At 41.7% G+C, this 9,955-nt stretch overlaps 1 protein-coding gene across 1 annotated transcript in view; it reads left to right on the top strand.

The window, feature by feature from the left end:
- The first annotated feature begins 2,085 nt into the window (after nt 1–2,085).
- Nucleotides 2,086–9,955, top strand: part of ank1a (ankyrin 1, erythrocytic a) — a 56,875-nt gene continuing 49,005 nt past the window's right edge. Inside the window, exon 1 of the mRNA XM_050050138.1 lies at nt 2,086–2,264. Within this exon, the coding sequence (XP_049906095.1) occupies nt 2,238–2,264 (27 nt within the window). The 5' untranslated portion in view covers nt 2,086–2,237. The remainder of the gene's footprint in view (nt 2,265–9,955) is intronic.

Below are 9,955 nucleotides of genomic sequence, written 5' to 3'. Positions count from 1 at the left end.
ATCTACTCCTCCTGCCTCATAAAAACGTATAACAAAACTTAAATTACTGGACACAAGATGTCTCCTACTTCACTGAAAAGTCCATTCTCAGTGTATGTTCAATGGGGGCTACAAGTTTCACTTTTCATATCACCTACCAAACTAGTTGCCAATCACAAGATCATGCTTATACATAGATTAGTTAAACTCAGATATAAGGTTATACTTCATTCTACTTAACTTAGACCTGTTGTCCTTATCCGTGGACACTTTTTTGTGCCATCAAGTGGTAGTGAGAGCACAATACACTAATCCATGTAAAAACAAGATAGCAGCCATCTCTGCCAAGTCGGTCTTCAGCTGATCCCGACACAAACGTGGACAAGGTCTAAAACCTGATCACATTTTATGGTTGAAACTTGTTTATTTATAATTAATAATGTTTGTAGTTTGAAACGGCAACAAATTTGACCAATTTTAGCAACAGTAACAAGCTAAGACACTGTTAATTAGGAAGTACTTGTTTGAAGATATTGGGACTTCATTAAGGTCTCGTTTGAGGACATTGGGACTTCATTATCGTTGACAGTGTTTAGTTTTTTTATACTTATCAGGCCCTGTTGATCCCAAATAGCTAGGAGAAATTAAAAATGCGTACAGTACAAAACAAAAGTTCGGGTCTCAGGAGGATATTAAAGAGAAGGCCGACATCTCTACGTCTGATATCTCCAACACTCGGCAACTCACACCAAAACGGGTTAGACTGACAAATAGCACTACAGGGAAGAAGAAATTGAACTGAATTTGATTTTTGGGTGAACTGTCCCTTTAAGCTTCCAAGACAAACAAAAAGCAAAACACATTTTTGAGTGTAGGGGGGCTTGAACTTAATTGGCCTCTGGAGAAAAACTCCTACATCACTCTGCACCTTAAGGAGGTCTTATCAATCAGGACCTGATAAGTCGTCTTTCATCTCCTCAGATGAGTCGAGTTACTCTCTGCAGGCTGAGCCAAAGGAGGTTTATGTCAGAGGGAAAGAGTTGCAGTCCCCTTTTCGTGGAAGACCACAGGATAATTTGTCATGTCTTCATGGACATTAGTGTCCGGAGTCCCCTGCCCCACATTCTTTGGCAGTGGAGCTCTCATCACTGTCCAAACTCAATGTTGTGGACAGGAGAGACATCCCACGTGATGTTTTTGCCCAGGTCACGGTCCAGTGGCACTGAGAAGTGCGTAGCCTTCTTTCTACATTGCCCCCTCCTTCCCCTCTCCTACAAGCATTTATCTCTCTGCATGGTTTTGGCAGCGATGTGCTTTTCCCAGCATTTAGCCAGGAGAGGGAGAGAGGAGGGGAGAGGTAGAGAAAAGGAGGCCTTTTCAAGCAGGGAATGGCGGACGCTTTATTAAAAGAGGCAGGGCCTTTTGAGAGGCTGGCCCCTCTGTGCTCCCCCCACCCCATGTGTCTGGCCCATTGTCACGGGGCGGTGGCAGCAACCCCCCCGCCAGGCGCTTTGTCACTGTAAGTCACCTCACAGACTGAAACAGACCAGCTCTGAAAAAAACACACCCATTCTCCACAGTAACTCTACGCTATTCTGGTATCGCCTGGTCCGTGAAAAAAAAAGATTGTCTGGCTGTCACAAAACATACAGGAGACACAGAGATGGGCGTGACGTGTGGGGAAGAAGGGACAGGAGAAAGGAGGGATAAAGTTGGGGTGACGCAGAGTGTTTGGGGTGCAACAAAACCTCAAAGGTGGAGAGGATAGATGAGGTGGAGAGCAGAACATAGAGTGTGATGGAGGAAGACGGAGGGTTAGAAAAAGATGGAAAGGAAAGAGCAAAAATTATAAAAGGAGTTTGAGGCAAAAAGCACGAGAGAAAAGTTAAAGAAAATGGGTAGCCAAAAAGTGAGCCAGGATGTAGGCAGGAAGCGCTTGGTGAGAGTGTGGGGTACCCATTTGTTTTTGGCTGTGTGTGAAATGTGTGTCTTTAGATACAGGCAGCATTCCTCCAGAGATAAACCCCTGGGCCCCCCGTCCCCTCATCCCCCACCCTCCCCAGTCTCTCCACCCACCATGCTTACTCAAGTGTGTGTGTCAGGGTGTGTGTGTGTGTGTGTGTGTGTATCCGTGTTTACGTTGGACGGGGGTCTGCGTGCCCTGTATCGCAGCATTCGCAGGGGGCAACAGAAAAGACAGCTGGTGGGTTTGAGAGAAACAGAAAACGTAAGAAAGAGAGAGTGGAGGGCCAACAGGCATGCCAGTCAAGACCGTCACTTTTGGAGTGAGTACCACCATCTCTGCTGTTCTCTGTCTCCTCTTCACCTTCCTCCCTCTACTTCTTCTAACTTCATCTCTTTTCCTGTCACTCTCTCCGTCCCTTCACATTATATCTCTCCACCTATACACGTCTCTACCACTGTTGTTTAACGCTGCCTCTTTTTGCAATGTTTTCTTCTGTTATAAAATCCTCGGTTGCATTTTCTCAGATGTAATGCACCTGCCAGTGCTCCCTGTCTTTCACACCAGACAGTGATGGGCCAGTACTTCGTCACTGGCTTTGTTCCCAGTTTTACAATCCATTTCTTTCATATTTACTTTGTCTCGTACACATGAATATTAATATATCTGTATTTACTCTTTGTCCATTGAGTTCAGGCTATTTTTTATTTATTCAGCACATGTCTCTCTGTGTTTGCTCTCTGTTTGCTAAGTACCATTCTGTCCTCATGAACTTGTTCTAGAGACTTCCTCCGGGCTCCGCTTTCAAGGCTTATCTGTGTTTTTTGGTCTTGAATATACCCTTGTCATTAGTAATAACAAAGGACAATGATCAACAGAGGGATGTAGATCATGGAGATTTAAACATTGATCCTGCATAGTAAGGAAATGATGCGTCACTTGTTAAAATTTGTCTTAATCGAAGCTCAAATCGTAGCCTCAAACATAACTTGTCCTGATCAAACTCATCAGGCTTAGCCTCCCTTTGCAACATGGGAGGGAGCTTGTGATGCATGTGCATCCAAGATTAGTGTAAGTGCGTATATGTGTGGGTGTGTATCGTGTTCTGTTTTTCCTCCTTAATCTTGTTTTTGACTCCATTTGTTCCTCTGTTTGATGTTCAGATTGTATGATGTCAACCAGGATTAGCTGTGGTAAGTAAACTAGAGGTCAGTAAACTGATTAGCAGGTCAATTAATGAGGTTCTTTCAGTGTGGCTTCACTCACAACTATAGACTGTTTAATCTACTGAGCCTGCGGAGGTACGCTCACAAGGCCCCGCTGCCTGGATGTGTGTGAGCGGTAATTTTGTGTCAGTGACAGCTTACCTGGGGAGATAGGAGAGGAGATGATGCAACTTGCAGAAATGTGCCTGTTGTGTTTATACTTTATCTGTGTGAGGATGAACTGCAGTTATTTTACAATGCTGTCAGTAGCTGTTGCTTTTTCACATCTTGACGTATTTCATCATTGTTTATTTCTCCCAAAGATAGAGACATTTGCATGTAAACAAAAGTGGTCACTGATTAATTTTAACAGCCAAACCTCCCTGTGTAACTGTAGCAGTAAAACAGGAGGTATATGCATCCTTTACTTAAGTAACTGTAGCAGTACAGCAGTGTAAAAATACTATACTTAAAATACTATATTTAAAATTGTTTGTAAAGTACAGAAGTATCATACTTAAAGTATCATGCAGTATGACCCATTTCAGACTGTTATATACAGTATATGTGCATTGTAATTTGAGTCATATAAATGGTACTCAGGGTATTAATGCTGTAGTTGGTGAAAATTGAGCTATTTTTACTACTTTTATATATACTGTTGGATTGATTTAAAACATTTCAGGAACTAATCTTGTTTTGTTGGTAAAATCTTGAGTTAATACAGCTGTCAAATTAATGTAGTGGAGTAAAAAGTACAATATTCTACTCAAAAATGTAATAGTGTAGAAGTCATAGACTGTAAAAGGTAGAAGTTTAAAGTATCATAAAAAAGAAACACTCAAACAAAGTATAAGTACTTCAAACGTTTACAGAGGAAGGTAATCCAGGCACTCCAAAATGTATAAGTGAGGAAGGAAATAGTAAAGAGACTTTATTGTAGTGGCTAAATCATTAAAAGAGTCAACATGTTTCAACCACTGTAGGTTATTATTTGGGTTCCCTGTTTTCCATGAGCACCCAACCTTTTACAGAGCTACTAGTCACCTCTTTTTTCCACTTCAAACTCTCACTTGAGTGCAGTATTTGAATAAATGTACTTAGTTACTTTCCATCACTGCAAAAGCAACCTCTCTGAGCAGATAAATTGCAGAGTTCAGAGAAGTTGTAATGTTTACTTTTACAGTGTTAGACTTCAAAATATAGATTTCAGATCAGCCCAGTATCTGAATATATTATACTTTCTCTCTGTCCCTCCAGACGGTTATATTCTCTATAATTACCATTGTGTTACTGTGCTTAAAAACACAGGATGTTTACCATATCTTGATCCTATCCTCCATAGGTTCCAAACCCTATCTTCTCCCTATGGCTTTCACCCTCTTTGTCACCCCCACAAAAGATCACAATAACCATGACAATCTCATATACAGGCGCAGAGGCTGCAGCAGCCTGCAGATATAAAGAGACAATCAATGAGTACGGCAGGGACAAACAGTGGGATACAGAGAGGGGGAGGCTGGGAGTGTGAGAAAGTAAATAGTAAAAATGGGACAGGACGCTTCGCCACATACAGGGAATAGAAGCAGACAGACAGGCAGATTTACATACAGACAGACAGCGTTGAGTGGGGGAGTGTAACAGCTTCATCCCAGTGCCTCGCTCACTTGCTTCCTGTAAATGTGTCCATAGCTGAACGGTCCCACGGGTCTCAGTTTGACTGACTCTACACTTACTACAGCTCTGTAGCCGGAAACAGCCCACTGCCTGCTCAACCTCTTCAAGCAGCCTCAGAGATGAAGGCAGAGATGGAGGCCCGAGAAAAAAGAAAAAGGCCAGAGAGGAGAAAAAAAAATCAATTTCTAGAACAAATGCAAGTCAGCAGAAAAAGGGGTGATGAAATGGCTGTTTAAGCACTCTGCAGTAATTTCCATATCCACTGCTCAGTGTTGCCCTAACATGTATAGAAACCGTCCAATCACGCTGTGGTTTAAATACATCGAGATATTGAGTTTAATGGGGAGCTGACGTTCTCCAGATTTTGGTGTGCTTGCACAATTCATGTTTAAAGTTCAGGATATTGTTGCAAGTGAAGCAGGACTTGTGACATGCTGAACATACGTATGCACCTTATTCTCACCTTTCTGCCGGCTGTACAAATAGCTGTGGTGGCACTTGAAATATTTATGATTTGCACCTGGTGCTGTGTCTGCAAATTCATGCAGTTGTTGGTGTGTGTGTTTGTGTGATGCGTGTGTGTGTGTGTGTGTGTGTGTGTGTGTGTGTGTGTGTATGAAGGGGAGAGAGAGAGAGGGCCTCTGTCTGTGTATTGTGACTTTTATGGTAATTTTAATAGAAATGCTGAGATTCTCTTGAGCGGATAATAGTTTCATATCCAAGTAAAATCTTTGGCAGAGAGATTCTCCCTTTGACATTCAGTGGAAGAGCTCCAGGATTTGTCTCTGGATTGCATTAGCAAAACGGTCTTGGCTCCCTCTTCTGTAGCAATGAGACCTGAGCAGACGTAGACTAGCTTGTCTAGACTGTTTGGAAGGACATGACATACTGACTGGTCGAAAGATTATTATAGGGATTAGACAGAAAAACAATACAAATTCTGCTTATTTTTTCTTTGGTCAAAGTTCTTATACTGTATCTCACATCCATATTAAGGCCCTCATTTGTGATGGGGAGTTATAAATTGAAATTGCTTCATTTTAAGGGTCACAAGTTATTAAAAAGGGTTTCGAACCCCTGATAGGCCTGTTTATGCTTGATCTATAATCAGGAATATAGTTATAATCAAATATGTCTGACTAGAGATGGGACGATATAAGATTTTATCACGGATCGCGATAAAAGACTCAATAATACTCAACAATAAGTTGAGTATCATGTCCAGCAGCACCCAAAGAGACTGCTGGGCAACCAACAATAAAAGAGACCTTGCAAATACAGGCTGTAAACGCACCAACCTCAAAAAAGCATTGTCATATTTCATGTGGAAAGAGATGATTCTATTTCAAATATTTGAAAAGCCAAGGGTTTTAAAAGAGGTTTGATTACACTAAAAAAGATGTGTCCTATCTGTGAAGCAATAAAAATGTGTTTCTTTACAAAAATGTATGCAAAAATTTTAAGCTTATTTCAGTGATTATTAGAATGATACTGTGAGTCACAGTCATTTTGGCCAGGGCAATCGTGACGTGAAATTTCCATATCGTCCCATGCCTAGTCTAGATTTCATGGTACAGTTACCGTCTCAGAAAATATCACGGTTTCACAGTATTAGACTGTGATTGTTATCATTTGAGATGACCCTTAAATAAATGAAAACACAAGGTTTTTCTAGTTGAACAAACACTTTATTTTAAAGTATGTAAAGTATGGCTGGTAAAAAATGTCTGACAGGCAATCAAGAAGACACAAGATGTGCTGTCCGGTTGTATTATTTTTTAAATACCATAGCTGACCGTCAACTTTCATACCCCCAGATATGCTTTCACGATGTACTGCTGGAACCATAATGTAAAGTGACAGTTCATTGAGCTGGGAATATCGTGTCATTGCCTTTAAAGTCACCACAGACAGCATCTGTTGCTAAAATCATAAACTAGCATAATGATACAAACGGTTAAATGAAAGCTCTGTTGCTGAGATTATTGTGATTCCAATACAGCTTTACAGTATCTGTAGGTAATCCTGCAAATGTGTGCATGCAGCCACTGCTAAGAGAGAGGAGATGGGGAACAGTTGACACAAAGATTTGATTCAGATGGAGAGACAGCATCCTAAAGTTATAACAGACATTTTCAATCCTGCTACAGACACATAAGTTCTCCAATCCTGGTCTTTACAGTTAGATCACAAACACAGTTTTAAGACCGTGAGAGTCTTTTACTCTCCTATTCATGCCTCACACATTGTGTTAAATCTTATCCTCACACACACACACACACTCACACAGACACACACACACACACATTCAGTCTGAATCCATTCAGAATCGTCACAAACACACACACACACACAATCGATCTCTTGTTTAAATGATGATTCTTCAGGTCTAGTCGTCCGTTGCAGAGGATCTCCGTGGCCGGGATGTTGATCTCAGGCATGCCTCCTCGTGCATACATACGCGCACATACGTATATGTTGACTTTACGAACACTGCAGTCCGCCAGCGAGGGAGTGATGTCATTCTGTCTGCTGCAGCACCAGCAGAGGAGGCAAGCGAGGAGGGGGAGAGAGAGGGGGAAATGTAAGAGGCTAAGGGGAAGAGGAGAGAAGGAAGGCAACAAGCTGAGATAAAGACGAGGAGAGGGGAGTTCAGGGCAGAGGATTTTCTGTGATGAGATAGGGGAATAATTTGACTTGGTAATTTTGAGCTTCATTATGAGGAGCCTTGCGCTGTCTTAGCCTGAGGACAGTTGCACGACAGTATGTTGATATTGCTAATGTTAACCGTGGAGCTGCTGAGCAGGTTATTGTCTGTTTCTTTTGCTCCAAAACAGTATGATTAATGTGCTTGCTCATCTTTTGCTCAGCCCCAGTGCCCGAGGCTTGTCCACTCTCTATGGGAATAATGGGAGAGGGACACATTCATCTAAATTGTCCGGCAAGACGCAGCAGAGGAATTACCACAGAGTGTTTCTTGGCTGCTTCTTGCATGTGTGTGTTCCTCTGGTACATGCATGTGCACTGTACCTGTTTATGTCTGAGTGAGCTGATGGGTGTGGTTCCCCTGCATCCTTATCTTACCACACCACACACTCACTTCTTGACGTAAGCAGATACACACAGAAACATGCAGGACGCACACATTAAAATGCAGGACTGGCCACTAGGAGAGTAAATTTGCTGTAACCAGCTCAAGCCTTTCTGGGGGGATTCCAGTGTGAGTCTCTGTAGTCTTGTAAACTTCAGGCTGTTTCTGGGGGGCAGTGAGCTGAGTCTGGGGGCTGGGAATCCAGCAGAGGGGCCTCAGCCAGGGTCTCTATGGTTTCACCATGCAAGCATTTGCTGTGGGACCATGTATATTGTGTTAGGTTGTGTGTGTCTTGCATCAGCTGTATTTACTCCCACTTTGATGGAAGGATTTTTCTTGTGTCACCATGGCAGGGTCTGCAAACAATCCACCACAGTGTGTGTAGCTGCTGTATGGGCAGTATATTACTTGTATAATATGATTCACATTGGTGAAGTCTGTCTTTTGATAATTAAAGAGTATTTGCAAGAGCAGGGATTTTGAAGCTTTTCTGTTTCAAGGCCCATCTGTTCATGCATGTAACAGCCAAGGCCCGTCTCACTGCACTTATCCACAGCAGCTGGCAGCACCAGTTCCTTCACTTTTGCCAAGGTTTCTAGTTTTTGGTGCACCTCTAGATTGTGTAACCAAAGAAAGGACAGACATTTTTTTGTATTTGTAGTCAATGTATTTTCTTCAACTGGCTTTCCAGCAAGAGTTGGGCGTCAAGATGTCACTTCAGCTTGGAAGGCTTTAGCACATCATTTGAGAGCGTCAAGCCACACGCCACACATTGGGATTTGGGCTCTGTGTTGTCGCCTCCATTGACAAAACCATATTTAATGTAATCCAGATTGTATCTACGCACAATTAGCACAAGTAGGCTAGTTGTTGTCTTTTGGCTCTAGGAACTTTTCCATTATTTGCCACACTACAGCCTACACCTGTTAGCTTATCTGTAAACAAACTGAATGTAAAAAGTGAGTGGCCTACTTGCTCTAACTTGAAAACATTTTGCAGTCCACTAGAGGGCACTAATGGCCGACACAGACACGGTGGTTCAGAAAGTCTGACATAGAGTACAATAGCTTGAACTTTATCTCTAAGAAAATGGTTGTTGTCAATTATCAAACCTACAATGCATTCATTAATCAGATTCATAAAATATTTTTGTGAAAATCTCACTTCTACAACTATTGCCCGTCCTGGATTCACACACACATGATACGATACTTTAATCATTCTTAAGTCGCGATACAATATTATGCCGATTTCAAGTGTCTTCTAATATGCTAAGTATTGCAATAACATATATTGCGATTTTTTTACTTTTGTTCAACTGCAAATTACGTCCCCAAAGTAAAAATTTGTTAGCAACTGTTTTATCTAATGAGGTCAAGTTTTCTCTCGGTTCATCTCACTGCAGTCATTTTTATTGCAACAAAATGTGTCTAGTTGGCTGAAAAAGCAGTTGATTTTAATATCCTATTAGGATACCAAAAATGTCATTTGCATTTGCAACATTTATAAAATTAAAAAATCAATAGTTCGGTGTATCAATACTACTATCAGACTATGTATGTATCGTATCGCATTGTATCGTATCGTATCGTATGGTATCGTATCGATACAGTATTGCCGCGCAACATATTGTGTTACCAGCTATATCGATTTTTCCCCCACCCCTAGTACAAGTACAAGTAGTGTTAAACCAAACACATTCACAAAGATTCATTTGTAGAAAGAGTGCTGTTTTGGGATCGTGTGTCTCAGTATGGTGATCGTAACTCCAGTAACAGGTGTGTGTGTGTGTGTGTGTGTGTGTGTGTGTTACTGGGGTCAGTTTGCTGCTCTGCTGCATTCTGGAAAGAGGAGGAGGTTTGTGGGTTTCCTTCAAAGTAAAAGTGAAAAAGAGAGTCTGATGGGAGTCAGAGAGTAGGAAGAGGAAGAACATGGCTCACCAAGACAGCTTGGCAACTGTGAGTAAATCGTTAACTGAGACACTCGACAGACCAAACTAGAGACAGTTGTCTAGAGACTTGTACTTTTCATTTTGTTATA

Source organism: Epinephelus moara, chromosome 8, assembly GCF_006386435.1.
Source record: "Epinephelus moara isolate mb chromosome 8, YSFRI_EMoa_1.0, whole genome shotgun sequence".
Lineage (NCBI taxonomy): Eukaryota > Metazoa > Chordata > Actinopteri > Perciformes > Serranidae > Epinephelus > Epinephelus moara.
Note: the sequence above shows the minus strand (reverse complement) of the source record. Positions and strands in the feature narration are given on the sequence as shown.